Genomic DNA, 16,135 nt, shown 5'->3' with positions numbered 1-16,135 from the left:
TGTTTATTCTCAGGACCATGAACTTTGAAACCATGACCCTAAATTTCAGGATTCTGCATTCAGGCGTGTTTGTGGAGCTGGAGGGGAGAGGTTCGGCTTGCGGAGGACAGAGGAGAGGAAATAGGCAAGTGTGAATCACGCCCCCTGGATCTTTGGGTGGAGATTAAAGGGTAGGATTTGTTTAGTATGGGAAGCCTCCTGTCTCCAGGGTCCCCAGCTGCTCCTGGGGAAATGGCCTTCTTGAGGGACGAATGGCTTAGTTACTGGAGCATGTGGCACAAAGGAGTGGGAAGTTGTAAATATTTTAATTGGATCAAACAGATTCATTGCAAGTTTTATATTGAAGACTTAAAAGACGAATTTGAATCAAGGAATTTCTAAGATAGTGAGAATTTAGCAGTCATCGATGCAATGTCCTTGTTCTCTGTATGGGAAGACTGGTCAAATGACTTGATCAAAATGCCATATCCAGAGGCCGTGTGTGCCAGCTCTCCACCCTGCTCTCTCCCACACTAGGGGTAGCAAATATGAGACACACACGTGCCTTCTCTGATGCACTCTTGGCAAGGACAGATACCTCATCCTGTCTCTTGAGTCTGAACACAGCCACCAGGCCCAGCACAAATTGAACCAAATGGCATGTTGAGTTGAGACCTATTTATCCTCCACACCATACATCATACTGGCAATGTCCATAGTCCATTACTTTGTTCCAGTTAAGGACAATCCGTTCAGGGATCTGAGCATGCTTCATCAGAAACACCCCAGGACCTGAGTGTCCATGACTCTAGTGTTAAAGGTCAATCAGGATCAAGGAGAGTGCCCTACACAGCTGGGTTCTATACAGCAACTCCAGAGCTCTTTGCACCTCAAGAGAACACCCAGCCCTGCCTCCAGCCTTGACTGACAGATGAGTCAAGAGTGTCTAGCTGGTGCCTGGGCTGGTGGCCACCTTGCTCAAGGCCTCCTGCCTTGCATCCTTATCTGTAGGTTACAATACAGTCACATCAGTATTTTTGAGGCCATGCCATAGCTTGGCTTTCCAAACAGAGCTCACTTGGTTCAACAAACACCTGTTCAGCAAGTTAAAAAAAAGAATACACCATTCTGGCATGGGCAGGCCAGCTGTATCTGCCAGGATTATTTAAGGCTCCAAATAATTTTCATCACATGTGCCCATCCCACTCAGTTGGTAGTGTCTTTTTGAGCACTGTGAGGTGACTTCTTGGACCCCCAAGAAGGATAGCCATCTCAATTAGCAATGTCTGCCACTGGCATAGCAGAGGGGGAGACTTGCATCTATAGAAAAGAGCACAGCAGACAGCTGCCACACATGGCTAGCCATGACATTTTGGGGGAAATCATTTGACTTTTCTAGACCCTGTTTCCTCATATGGAAACAGATTTTGCTTAGATGACTTTTACATTCTTGCCATCTTAGAAATCCCTTGATTCAAACTCATTTTTTAAGTTTTCATTTGCCATTTACAAGCTGTTATAAAGACACTAACTGTATTTCAGTCCACATAAATGAATAGCTGATGCCAGGCCTGAACTACAATTACAGTTATTTTTTGTGTGTTTATTCTCCTTCCTTTCTGCTCTGCTCTGTGTTGGGGAAGCCTGCTCCCATGGACTGCGCCTTCCTGTCCCCAGCTTGCTCTGGCTTCTAGTTATGTTCTACCCAAAGGAGACATGGACAGACCAGAGAGAAGAAAGAGAGGTCCAGGTATTTCTTCCCTGCTCTGGTGCTGCAGGCCTGGCAGTAGGGCTTCTCTCCTTCACGTCCCCTCCTGCCTGGTTCTAACAGTAACACTCTTTGTCCCTGTTCCTTCACTCTGGGATAGATGGGTAGTCTCTGGAGGGTTCTGCTTTCAATTGTCCCCTTAGTCTTGCTTCCCTAACTAGTCCTTTCATTAATATCTCTTCATCTCAAACATACAGAGGTAAAGTCTAACTCCTGCCAGGCCCCTGTTATATGGCTGTTCTAAGAAAAATCCTTCCATTAGTTCCATAGCTAAAGAGGAAGATGGGAAAGGTGATGACTACTTTGGCCTAAACAGCACTTTTTACTGCTTAACTCCAGCAAAATAGGACTTTCTGCTATCTCACATCTACTGGTTCCCACAGCGTTAATTTACAAGGGCTCCTCTCAGTAATGGAGAGGAGGATGCATTTAGGTCCTAAAAGCCAAAGTTTCTTAGATTCTAATTTTACATCTTATGAGTCCAATTCCAGAACCAGACACATGTCATAAGCCCTAACATCTCCACTGTGCAGTGACCTTTCAGAGAGCCATAAATGATGAGTACCATGGCTCATCTCATGCTGCAGAGGAGGCCCCTGGAGAACTGAAGTCATGCGTGAGGAGGAAAGACACAATAGGTGGAGAGCAGAGGAGGTCTGGGGTCTACCTCTAGCCATGCGCCCAGCTCTCCATATCACCTCTGATAAGTTACTGCCACCTCCAGACCCTCAGGGTTCTCAGCAGAAACATAAAAACTTAGAATAGATATTCCCAAGAGTTCCCTCCAGCTCTAGCATTCTACCACCTTATGTTGTATAGCTGGTTAACTTTCAATAAAGATGGTGGCCTGTTATCACTGTGACTGAATTTTCTGCTTACAGGTCCAGTAAGTTTGGGCTATTGTGGCAGAGGTCCATCAGTACCTTCTTTTCCTTCTTCCATAAGGGTAGAACCTCTGATTTTAGTTCTAGATCCTCCAGAAGTAAGATCTTCCAGACTCACAAGTAGCTACCTGTGGTCATGTGATTAAGTTCTGGCCAATGAGATAAAGCAATAGTGGCAAATGGCCTCTTCTCACACATTCTTTATGCCTTCCCTCCCACCACCTCCTATGTCCAGACCACGCCTGTGATGGCTCAAGCTCTGGGCATCATCTTGGACCATGAAGCCAGACACCTCTCCTAGGGAGAATGATAGGCCAGCCGGGAGCAGCTTGGATCCTATAGGACATTCTGGGAAGGCACTGCTACACTGGTCCTGGATTGCAGACCTCCAGACTTTGAGAGAAGGAAGAAACAGCCTTCTAGCTTGCTTAAGTCAATACCTCAGCTATAGACATAGATTGCCTCTTGGCCTCCAACCCACCCTGCTTGCTCATGCTCTGTGGTACTGGAGCTGGACCCTGTAAAGAATGTCTCCTTTACCACCTAGCCTAACGTTAGGCTTTGCAGGTAGAGGGCACTGGAGGGACACTGCAAGAGGAAAGACCTTTTCTTCCAGGTTCCAGTGGTCTCACCTTTCTTGCTCTTGCAGCCATGGCTTCCAGCACTGTTCAGAAGAACCATCAGCACTGACCTTCAGGTTTTTGCTAATCTCCACTGGGCAATTCCCACTGCCTGGCCTTGTCCTGCAGTACAATGGTCCTCGTGATCCGTGGTTTCACTTACCATTGTTTCATTTTCCCATGGTCAACTCTGGTCTGCAAACATTAAGTGAAAGCTCCAGAAAGAGCCAGTTCATAATTTTTAAATCGTGGGCTGTTCTGAATACTGTAATGAAATGTTGCAGAATCGTGCCCGTCCTGACCCAGATGTGACTCCTCCAGCATATCCATGCTATACACATGACCTTGTTAGTCACTTGGCAGCCATCTCAGTTATCAGGTCAATGACACTGCATCACAGTGCCTGTGTTACCTTACCTAACCATGGCAGCAAAGCACAAAAGCAGTGATGCAGAGGAGGCAGCAGGGTCTACATCACAGAATGGCAGATTCCCTGCTGGTCACTTGGAGGAATACGGTATACGGAGGGTTTGAAACTGTCAGTGGTGTTGGCATCCCCTGCAGACAAGGGGGAACCAGTGTGTCTCTGGGAACTTCTCACACCTCCAGTGGCCACCTTCTCAGCCTCTCTCCTTGGGATTAGTGGGAGAAGTTAGGATTTGGACCTGGAGGAGTGAGGGTAGGTGGTCAACTCCTTTCCTAGTAGTTTCTCCTGACATCTACTATTCCTGTTTTCTTTATAGCTCTCTTGATCTTCTTTAGTAAGTCAGTCCCCTTTTGCTAGTTAATAATTGCTTATATTCAATTTAGTATATTCAGGGGAAACATTTTGTTACAAAGGAAGAAACTGAGAAGAAAACTCTGTACCTGTAAGGGAAGCAGCTAAACATGCAATCGTGTACAGGGCCCCTGAACCAATGCTCTGCAGGTATGCTTAGCACATAAGCATCTTCATTGTGGTGGAAAGAGACTCATGGTACTAAGGGAAAAAGAACCAGAAGAATTTCAAAGCAGCGATGTATAGCATATTCAGGAAAAAACACACCTATTACAAACATGCATAGAACAAGTCTGGAAGAAGACAGAACAATGTTAACAGCAGTTACTCCTAGGCAATGGATAACCGGACATTTTTAGCCCCTGCTCTTACATATTTTCTAAATGTTCTCCAGTGGATGTGTATTGCAGTGTAATTCAGAAAGCATTTTATGTTATAATGTCCCTTTCCTGTCTACTTGAGGGGTACTCAGGTGCTTACTGTACATGTCTGAATGACCTCATTCATGTTTCAACCATAACCTTGAGGCACAAGGCAGCTTAGGACCCCTCCCCTCACGCACAGAGCCCCTATCTCTTCCCATCTCCACACGGTGGTATCCTACAACTTGATATTACCCGATACATTTCATTTCCAAAAAACCTACATGATGGATTCTCCAAATGAGAATGGGATGTGTGAGGATGCGTGTGGATGTGTGAGGATGGAGAGAAGTACTAGGGCTCAGTTTTGGAAGCAGAACTGGCTGGGCTTTGGTTGTGCTGCACGACAGGCAAAGGGACAGTCAGGTGGTCATTTTGGCAACCAGGTTTCTGACTTTAGCAACTCCGTGGTCTCTGCTACCAGTGTGGCACCTGTGAGCAGGGGCTAGCACTTCATGAGCCAAGGAAGAGAGGATGGGAAACCAGAGTTGGCCGAACAGGGAGGACCCTTGGCCCAGGCACATGAAAAAAAGTCAAGGAGGCAGGTAGCTTGAGTTGGTTCCTGTGGGGAGCCAGCCAGCTCAGAGGAATCACATCGACTCCAGTCAGTAACCCGGGTGGGAGGAAGGGGAAGAATTCAGTGCAAATTGCAGGATGAGGTGGGAGATAAGTGGCCCAGCTGGTGGAGCAGGCAAAGACTCAGGGCTGAACAGCAACACTCAAGTGCTCATGCAGGCGAGCCTGAGAATATTTATTGGTAATTGGCAGGAGTGGTTAGAGGGTGGCGTGATCACAAATAGGTCTGTAACCAATCAGCAGGAAAGCTGGGTTCCTGTTGCTAGGTTTGCATCCAGGCAGAACTGGATTATGAGCAGCCTGAGTGGGTACCATAAGAAACCTCTTACATGCATTTGGTTTATCTGTCCTCCTCTCCTTGTGAGCAGTGGAACAAAAAATTAGCACTTGCCACATGCTGTGGATCCCAAGAGAACACTTTGCAGCCCTGAGAGGCAAAGGTAAATATACCCAGACCACTGAGATTGTTAGTTATAAGGAAATTCTTAAGCAGGGAACAATAATAGGAATAAAAATAATAATAGCAAGAAAAAGAGCTAACAGTGAGAGTATGCCAAACACTTGATATTACCTGCCACATTTAACTTTTTAAAAACCCATATAATGGATTTTAATGTCATTCCCATTCTCCAAATGAGGAAAGTGATGCTTAGTGAGGTTAAGAAATTTGGTTATAGCCACACAAGTAGGACTGGAGGCATGGCTCGAGTAGTAGAGTGCCTGCCTAGGAAGTGTGAGACCCTGAGTTCAAATCCCAGTACCTCCAAAAAAAAGAGCCCAACAGGTGGTTATGGGCAGAGATGGGCTACAAGCTACTGGCTAGAACAGGATGTCTCACTACTTCTGCTCTTCCCATCCAGAGCCTGCTTGGGAAACTGGACCTCGAAAGTCCTGTCCTTCTGGGAGGGAAGAGAATGGGCAGTGGAGCTGACCTGACACCCATGCACTGCCCAAGGCCTTCTGGAAAAGGAGGGGGGAACAGAGAGGAGGATGCATTTCAACACCTTGAATTATTTGTTCTTTCCAGTGTGGGACTGACAGTGCTGTGAAGGCCAGAACGCTCTCATCCTTGCCAGGTTCCTGGATAAGGCAGAGAAAAAAGTAGGGAGGTGAGGTGGACCATGGTGCTGTGGGGAACAAATACATCAATGTGACCTTCAGATGAGGCAGAATGGAAATGCTTGTTGAGTGTGGGTGGAGGAAGCCAGGCAAAGCTACAGGTGCTCTCCCGCACAAACACCATGACCTTCATGATCCTTGAGATCATGGAAGCCCAGGCCATGTCCTAGGAGCACCCACATAATCTCCTGTGTGTCTGGGAGACCAGCAGAGAGAACAGAAGGAAAGGAGTCTTGTAAAACATCAGGCCTGATCCGAAGCTTGAAGAGAATGCTGCCACAGGCGGGATAACATCATTGTTCTTCCACTTGAAAAACATGTGAGGGCTGAGAAGACAAAGGATTGCAGACTCTTGAAGTGACAGCCTCTATTCAGTTTGCTTGACAAGGTGTCTGTGGAAGAGGATGTGCACCACCATCAAATGTAGGACAGGTCCCAAGCCTGCTGGTTCTTCCATGCTTTGCAACCAGGAGGCTGTAGGAACACTGCTTTGGAGAGAGGGATGGCTGGGAGGCGCCACCAGCCCAAGACCCTTCCCACATCTCCAAAGACTTCTCAGGTTGGCTGGCAAGCCTGGGAACCCTCAGCCTGCTACCCTCCTGAATGGGTCAGCGAGATTCATAGCAGGCTGCGGTTCTGAGGTCAAGAGGAGCTACATTGGCATCATGAGAAAACATAGAACTCTTAAAATGTCACTGACTTTGGTTGTTCAGATATAGGGTCTCCTGCCCCTTGAAATCTTATTGGATGTGTGTGGGATGATAATAATAAAATAGTAGTTACTGAATGTCTACTCTCTTGCAGGCATTATTCTAAATGCTGTGCTTATAGGAACACTTTGATCCTCAGAGTAACCCTATATGGTAGACATCAGTACACCCATCTTAGGGATGAGAAACTTGAGTCCCAGAAAGGTTATGCACATTGGCTCAGGGTCCCACAGCTATTAGTGGCCAAGCCATGCAATTTGTAGAGTCTGTCTACTTCACCCTGGCTGTCTCACAAGAGTGGAAAAACAGTGCTGTTCCTATGGTTTAACTCACACACTTTTATGGGCATGACAGGTTCTTCAGCAACCACAGAATTCTAGCAGTATTTCATGTTTACTGAGCTCTTCTATTTGCTACTCACAGTGTGTTTCATATACCAATGGTTTACTAATAGGAGCTTCTATTAGCTGCACCGTATAGACGAGGAAACTGGCTTTAAAAGTGAGGACTTGTTTAAGGTCTCAGTCAGTAAATGACAGAGGTGAGAAGGAAAACCTAAGCCAGCCTGAGCCAAAGTGTGGGGATGGAATCACAACACCATGGAAGAGGGTTGACAGAAGCAGTGTTCAGCCAGAGGCCCAGACCTAAGTACAGAGGTGCTGTGAAATGAGACATCCTGCTGACCAGTCTACACTCAGCTCCCATCCCGGATCACGCTTCCACTGAGCTGGCCATGCCCTCCCTGGGTATCGGGTGCCAGGAGGTAGTACTGAGCTCTTAGACCCTCAGCACCAGTGTAGAGCCCACGTGTGTCAGGGTCCTGCAGATCTGGGACTATCATGGGTGGCTCTGAGGTGACATTGCCGCTCCCACCTCTTGCTGTGCTGGACAGCAAAGGAAAGGCCACTCCTGACACACATGCCAACCCCAGGAAGGGTGTGCAGTGCCCATCACTGCATCTCTGGGCAGAAGAAAGAAGGAAAAGTAGGTCCCACTGATTAAGACTTGGTTACCTAACCTTGCTGACATCATTGTGAACTTTACTGTCACTGAGCATGGGCTCTGTCCAGAGACAGGGTTGAAAGTCCAAAAGTCATCAATGTCAGACAGAAAGTCCACACCTGAAGCTTGGATTCCCATATGTAAAAATAGCAGCCATCACAGCTGTATGTCTGCTCTATGGGTAATGCTGAGGTCACTGGGGGTAGAGGTAAAGGTCACTGGGGTGGAGTCCTTGCTGTGGTTCAGCTCTGGAGCAGCTTACCCATGGGGGCCTGGTGTGTTCCCCATCCCAGCCTCCCCTTTGACAGAATGGCTCACCTGAACACTGTTGGAGCCCTGGGTTCAGTTTAACATGCAGAGGCCACACAGGGCATACCGGCTCACCCAAGGTGATATTGCAGCTGGATGCTGCGCCACTAGGCTAAGCTTCAGTCAGGAGCCAACAGAGTGAATCTCCTTTCCCAGCTCAGTCCCTGGTCCTCAGATTTACTTACTTCTATATTTTAAGCACCTTTTTTTGAAATCTAACTCATATGCCATAAAATTCACCCCTCTCTTACTTTTGAGACCTTGTTTAAAAACAGTGATCAGGTCTGAAATTAAGAATCCCTAACTCTAATTATACCATTATCAATTATTTTATTCATCTATTTTTGGTACTGGGATTTGGACTCAGAGCCTTGTGCTTGCTAGGCAAGTGCTCTACCACTTGAGGCAAGTCTCCAGCCCTTATTTATTGGAAAGTTCAAATTGCTCTTCAACATTTCAACAAATGTGTTCAAGAAGTGTGTGTGAACACCTGTTGTATGCTTTGATGATGTAAATGTCAACTATTGAGCACCTCCCTGATGCAGGCACTGTGCTCAGACACTGATAAGCCACCACCCTCCTCCCCACCATCAATTAATCCTTGAAGCAACCCTGGATTTGAGTTGTTCTTTTCTGTCTTTCTTTTTTTTTTTTTTTTTTTGCAGTGCTGGGGTTTGAAGTCAGGGCCTATACCTTGAGCCACTCCACCAGCCCTTTTTTTGTAATGGAGTTTTTTGAGATAGGGTCTCATGAACTATTTGCCCTGGCTGGCTTCAAACCACGATCCTCCTGATTTCTACCTCCTGAGTAGCTAGGATTACAGGCATGCGCCACCAGCACCTGGCAAGTAGTTCTTTTCAAGTGAAGAAACTGAGGCTAAGGGAGGTTAAGTAACTTACTCAGGGTCACACAGACTTTCATAGGGGCAGATTTTGAATCCAGGTCTGGCAGATGTCAGAGCCTGTGCTCTTATCCTGCTCACACAGCCCCCGGTGCACAGTATAGGAAGTGAACTATGAGAGACAGAGGCGGGCTAGCTACTGCACCGCCTAGAGATTGGGCAAGACAAATACTTCATCCCAGTGTAACCCTGAAGTAGTTCAGCTCCATCAAATCAGCACTGTGGATGGAAAGAAAGATGTAAAAATCCCAGCTACTCTTACTAGGGTATGGCCTACGGGAGTCTCATGGGGAACACGGTGAGACACCACAGGGACAGGCTTCAAGAAGATACCATATGAGCCTCAGCTCTGCCTGGGCCTACCCCTACCAGGAAGGCTGGAAACGCTGAACAAACTCTGCCTGAAGTCTCCCCAGCTCTAGTCAGGGCACTCTGGAAGTCTGCAGCTCCCTGGCCAGGCTGATACTGAGTAGACAGTTCCTTCAGCTATGGACCCATCCACATAGGGCTAACGTCACCCCCCTCTTCCCTCAGCCAGCAGATGTTGACAAGTGCCTTCAGTATGCTAGGTGATGTTCTAGGCTGGTTGCTGGACAGTGACAAAATCCCTGACTTCATGGAGTTGAATATTCTAGCTTCATACCAATAACATGAGGGCTGCTGGCAAGAGTTGTCCCAGAGAGTGCTCTGAGTGACTCCCAAAAACCTATCGTGGGGAGAGAGGCCCCCAATTTCAGGTAGAAGTGAGGTCTGAAAGTGTGGAAGGAATCTTCCTCATGAGGAAAGAGCCAGTTCTCAGGCCATAATCCTCACCACTGACTCCTGCGCCTTAAGCCACCAACTCTATTCATCATTCCTAAACCCAAGGCTCACAGCTGTGAGGAAGTCCCTGGCATTTGCCAAGCCACTAGCTAAAAGTAAGCTGGCCGCTGGCCAGTTCCCTTGGAATAAACAAATCCAAAACGCTAGCCAAGCAGTTCTGTATCACCTGAGCCTCATACAGACAATTTTATTCACCTGAGTCACATACCCTCAGCTCAACTGTCTCCTACTTTTCAACTTTAGATCTTTTTCTGAATCTGTACAGCCTGTTATACCTGGATGATCAGAAACACAATGGAGAGTGTGGAAGGTCATTTTGTCAAAACCTGCTGCAACAATATCTCCCATTCCACATGCTCTTTTAGCATCTGGTGACTTTGACATTCCTGGGTCTCTGTTCCCTCCCCTTGAATTTGGGAGGGCTTGTGACCATGGTGGAAGTGATGATGCATGATTCTGAGGCAAGGCCATTAAAGGCACTACAGCTTCCATCTTGTTCCCTTGGATCCACTTACAATGCAGCTGCCATAATGGGAGCAAGACTGACTAGCCCACATGAAGAGGCTCTTTCTGGATGCTTTGCCCAGTGATCCAACAAAGGTCCCAGGTAACAGCCATACTCAACCACCAGACATGTGAGTGACCGAGCCTCCAGGTGATACCAGCCCTCATTGTCATCCCTGCCTGAAAGTCTTCTTAGCTTAGTCTCAGACAACACAGAATAGACACAAGCCACTCCTGCTGTGTCTTCCCTAAACTCCTAACCCACAGAATCACAAAGGTGATAACATGGTGACTGTTCTACACCACCAAGTTTGGAGTGGTTTCTTGCCTAGGCATAGAAACTGCAGCAGAGAGCAAAGAACCAGGGCAGAAGCCTTGGGATAAGTGCTTCAGCCTTCTACTCATGGGTGGATAATCTGAGACACATTCTGTTGTACTTCCCACAGGTGCTAGCAGACAAAAGCCATGGGCTACAGCAGCTACCCTGCTGCTCTCCTCATGGAGTTTCCTTCTTCCCTTATCTCACTCTTCCTGTTCCCTCAGCCCTGCTTCCTGGGACCACCTTCCAAACACACTGTCTACACACAAGTCCTTGGCTAAGGCTCTGCTTCCTAAAGAATCCAGCCAAAACCGTTCTCATATCTACACAACAATGCAAGTGTTTTCGTTCCCACCTCCATCTTGCAAATGGGGAGACTGAGGCATGGAAAGATGAAATGACTTGCTGACAGCCACACAGATGGTAGGGGTGAGGGCAGGATAAGGATTTGGCCTGGAATTCAGCTAAAGAATAAGGGCAGGCAGTCATGCAGAAGTCCCCCCAGGCTTGGCTCTCAGAGGAATGGCAAATGGGGAGCCTGTCTTGTGATTTACTGTAGTGCCTGACTGTACTCAGAGTATCAGAGGGAAAACAAAACAGCAGAGCTATGGACCCCCAGACAGAAAATGTACCAAAGAAGCCCAATGCTGCTTGTCAGTCCCAGGCCAGAAGGGCTTTGCAGATTCACTCCCACTCCCATCTGATTTAATAATCATCCCTCTTTGCAGCATCAAGTAGATTGTCTGTTAGAAGATTTAAAATTTGCAGCTTACAACCTGCTTCAAAAATTCAGCATGAAGATGTTCTTTCAAACAAGTTTCTAGAAAATCTGTTGATAAAATATCTAGCAATAGTCAGGCACTACTCTAAGCACTTTCATCTAGTAGGGATCATCCCGGTTTACAAACAAGGACACAACGATACAGAAAAATCAGGTGAGTTGACCAAGATCATGCAGCTTGTAAATGGCAGAGAAACACTGAAAAAGCAATGAAATGGGAGATGGCAAAATTGTACATGGCATCAAACTTACTAGTTTTCTCAGCCTCTGAAGGCTGAGCTGGAACCAGGGTCACAGAACATGGAAGAGGAAAGAGGCAGGGGGCTCAAATGCAAGTGCCTAGAGGCAAGAAAGCCAATGTGGGTCAAGAGAAGAGCTCCCTAGATTTGTCAGTTTGCAATCCTCACAACCCAGTGTCTTCATTCTACAAAGGAAGAAGCTGAGGCCCATGGAGGAGGGGACTTGTCCAAGGTAACACAGCTATTGAGAGGACAGGGATAGCAAAAAGACTCTTCTGTCTGCATTCTAGATCCACAAGCAGAATGCAGACTCACACTGAAGAAAGGACAGGTGGGATGATTTAGATTCAAAACCCTGAGTCAGGTCCCAGGAGCAGGACTTCTGACTGGAAGGGATGAGGAAATCAGGATTTGACTGGGGTGTACCCACAAAAGTGTGCTCTAAATATGCAACCAGGAAGTGCAGCCCCCTATCTAGAGATGTGTTCTCTGTTGAGACTTCATTGCAGTGTTGGCCTTCCACATGGATGGCTGTTCCATAGGCAAAGTCCCAGGAGGATGGGCACTGAGCCATTCCCTTCCCCCAGGTCTCCCTGGCCACTCTTAACATTGGCATAGCCCAGGGAGAGGCAGTGGGTTGCAAGAACCCAAGGATGGTTGCAGAGGATGCACAGACCTGGCCGACTCCATATGCCCGGGATCCTCTCCCTTCCAGCCCTGCCTTGAATTCCATTCAAGGCCTCAACAGGCAAATTTGCCTCAGGGTTATCCCCCAAAACTGAGGCCAGGCTGGGAAGCTCTCACGGTCAAGACCTCTGAATCTTCCACCTCTGGAAGAGGTCAGCACCCAACATAGTGGAGATGCTCAATCTGTTCCTGAGCAAATCGATCTCTTCCTCCCTCTGGGCCCCAGCTGCTCATACTGCCTCCAGAAAGCTCCAGCTCCTACCTGGCAGAATTGAGGATCTGACAGGTGCAGCTGGTGGTTGGTCCATCTCATCCTATTTTCTCAGCCTAAGTACCCTCTTTTTAGGACCAGGTACCATTCCAACAGTACTCTGGAGACCCTTGCCATGAGTGAGGTCCCATGAGAAACTGGGATACCTCAGTAAAGGCATGCTACCTGCTAATATTCTCTCAAATTACCCAGAAACCGCCCACCTTCCCAATTTCAGAGGCCCTACCAGTTATAGCAATAGGTGGATATTTTGCAGGAGTCTTCCATGCAGGAAGACCAGCCCCTCACACCTGGTTTGATCTTCCAACAGTGACAGGATCCTCAGGTCCTCCCTAGGTCCTCCATCCTCCTACGAACCTCATCTTTCCCAGACTTCAACCGGTGCACTCCCAGCCTAAACCAGAACCACCGAAGTAACAATAATTATGCCAAGACTCATTATTCCATTGGCAGAGAATTAACCCATCAATCATCTGAGCCCTTCTTTTACCGTCCCCCCTCCACCAATTTACAGATGAGGAAACTGAGGCTGATGGAGGTATCCAGAAAGTGATGGAATGGGGGTGCTGGCCCAGGGCACTGGCCCACACCTGCCAGCCATAGCCACAGGGGCCAGATGAAACTCACTGGTCCTGAGGTTGTAGCCACACTCTGGCCTCTTTCGTTTCTGCTGGCCAAGTGAACGAGGCCAGGCAATGCCCAAAGGCGAACACCATTATCCGCGGGCCCCAAGCCACTGGCAAGGCGCAGCGGTGCTGTGCTCTGAGACCACATGTCACGGGGAGCGAGAGCACCTGTCCCAGCTGGGAACTGTCCCATTGGCTCTCTTCGGAACCTGAGCCTGAATCCTTCGGGGGCTGGCACCTCAAGGATTTCTACTCAGAAACCCGCCCCCCGCCCCCAACGCCCCCCAAGCTGGTTGGTAGCTCTCGGGAAGCAGGAGCTGCAGTGTAACGGACCGCGGTCTGCGCCCGTACGGCCCGCGCGTCCCGGGGCGCCGCTTCCTGGTGGGATTAGAGCACCTGCTGGCTTCCATCTTCGCCCGCACAGAGCGACCCCCAGGCTTGACTACACTGTGGGGACTACAGGGAAGTTTGTTGCGGCAATTTAAGTCCTACGTATTCTCCCTAGGCTACCCTTTTCCTGGTGCCTGCTGTGAAGCTCTTCTCTTTCTCCTTAAAATCTCTTCCCTAGAGTAACTAACTACAGATCTTGGGAAACTTTGAGCGAAACTTAAAAATGCTGTGAAATCGGAGCCAGCGACTCCATCTGAACCTGGGAGCGCCGCGCCCAGCCCGGCTCCTCTGCTCTAGTCCAGAGCATTCGGTGGTGACCGGTGCTGATCGCCTTGCTGACAAGCGGCCCTGGAGCCGGCCGTGGCTCCTGAGCGCCCCTTCGGCCGGGCACCCACCCCGATCACCTCTGGGAACATTTCCAAGGCTGCCACCCGTTGCGCGCCGCAAACCTGGGACCCAGGCGTCCCAGGCTCTGAGTGGTATTGAAGCAGTTCCTCGGGGGGCATTGTTTTCCCGGGGAGCTGTGGCATCTTAGCGGAGGGGAGAGAGGGGAGACCCACCCCACCGACTGCAACGCTGGCTTGCCCACCACTCATTTGCATTTCAAAGGCAAACTTCTGCCGGACTGCCCCGGAGGCGGCGTCACCTACCGGCTTTGCACGGGTCGTGGTAATGCTCCAGCTGCTGCTCCGCGCCCTCCTCGCCTTCCAGAGCCCAGTAGTCCAAGGCGGCATCCGAGCGCTCCCCGAACCCCCCGGCGCCGCGAGCCAGCTGCAGCAGCAGGGGCGGCAGCAGCAGTGACACCAGGACCCCAAGCATAGGAGCCTGGGCCATGGTGGCGCGGGGTGAGAGGGACTAGTAGGCGCAGAATGCTTCGCTCGGGCGAGGGACGGTGCACAGGGTCGGATCCCAGCGGCCGGTGCTCGGCGGTTACGCGCGGCTGCCGGGCATGGCTCCCGCGCGGAGGAGTAGAGCGCGGCGCCCCCTGTCCGCGTCGAGGCACCGGAGAAGCGGCCGCTCCGAGCGACTTGCCGGGCGGCCGAGGCTGCGGCTGCTGCGACTGTGGCGGTGGCGGCGGTGGTTGGAGCAGTGGCCGCTCCGCCCCTCTCCACCAGGGCTGGACCACACAGCCCTCTCCAAGGGCCCCGGACAGCCAATCAGTCGGGCGCCCGAGGCGAGGCCCCTCCTCCTCCCGGCACCTCCGCAACTTTGGAGGCAGGGGAGCGAGGTGAAGATGCTCAAGGCATCTTCTGGGTGCCCAACCCAAGGCACACTATCCCGGAGCCACGTCGACCTCCCACCTCCAGAACGATGCTGCCGAAGACTGAGAGTGGGCTTCCCGCTTTGTTTTATTGCCACAAATCACTTTACAACTCGCAATGCACACGTGGACCGAGGCAGGAGCAGGACAAGCAGCGGTCCACGTCGCCACCAACTCGCTGTGTGCATTTGGACATTTGCAGCGATGAAGCGAATGTCTCTCAGGTACCTCTCAGAGTAGGAAAAAATCGAGGGCTACGATTCGCTCAGGCTCTCTCGCTATCCCCTCTGCCAACCATGAAGGGCACTTGCTGCAGCACCCACCTAACCCAATGTAGTGGCTGATATGTGTGGCAGATTGAAGATGACAGATTTTCCCCCTAGGTGACCCTATCCTTTATTAAAAGTCTAAGATACTTCCTACAAGATGACTGAATAGCCATATAGTGCTTTTTAAAAATCACAGACATATCTTAGTAAACAAGTCCCTCGTCCCTCACCATTAACCTGATGTAATAAAAATGGTCAATTTCTGAATTGAAAATAACTATATTTTTTGCCAATGAAAAGATAGGCCCAAATAATTTAAAGGAACAAAAGCTACTTGAAACTCATTTCTGTGATGTACCTTGAATATAAAAATTGTCAGAATTAAGCTACTTTGATTTAGAAACATATTACTATGAGTTTTTTCAAAGATCTTTTTATGCAACCAAAATTGCCCTAATCATAGAAGTATCACACACGAATGTGTATGTGCAGAGATTTTTAGTATTACATCAAGTAGAATCTTTTTTTCAAAATTAAACTGCAAAGGAAAAATGGAGTGAACTTCCCTTCTTGGTTTGTTTCCACATGGTTTCACAGCTGCTAATGACAAAATAGTTAACAGGAGGCTCACAGCTAGGCTTTACACTGTACTGGATTTCTTAACATTCTGTTCACCTAGAATAATCTCTTCAAACCAGGAAAGGAAACAAGGAAAGAAGATAACTACTGGAAGGGTGCTACTGAGTATTTCATCCTGGTTCTTACAAAGAAATGCAGTGTTGACCCTGCCTTGTGTTATGTGAACTTTCATCTAATGGGCACATTCAGGACAGAGCCAGATTGGGCAACATCTGGTTAGAAACTGGCAAGTGATGGGGGAAACTTGGGAGGAATGGAT

At 48.9% G+C, this 16,135-nt stretch overlaps 1 protein-coding gene across 3 annotated transcripts in view; it reads right to left on the bottom strand.

Annotated features, from left to right (window-relative positions):
- The window catches only part of Tll2 (tolloid like 2), a 112,398-nt gene extending 97,712 nt beyond the window's left edge, over positions 1-14,686 (bottom strand). For all 3 annotated transcript variants that reach the window (XM_074078626.1, XM_074078627.1, XM_074078628.1), the window contains exon 1: positions 14,358-14,686. In XM_074078626.1, the coding sequence (XP_073934727.1) occupies positions 14,358-14,541 (184 nt within the window). In that variant the 5' untranslated portion in view covers positions 14,542-14,686. The remainder of the gene's footprint in view (positions 1-14,357) is intronic.
- Between the last annotated feature and the right edge of the window lie 1,449 nt (positions 14,687-16,135).

Source organism: Castor canadensis, chromosome 7 (assembly GCF_047511655.1).
Source record: "Castor canadensis chromosome 7, mCasCan1.hap1v2, whole genome shotgun sequence".
Taxonomy (NCBI): Eukaryota; Metazoa; Chordata; class Mammalia; order Rodentia; family Castoridae; genus Castor; species Castor canadensis.
This window is presented reverse-complemented; position numbering and strand designations above follow the sequence as displayed.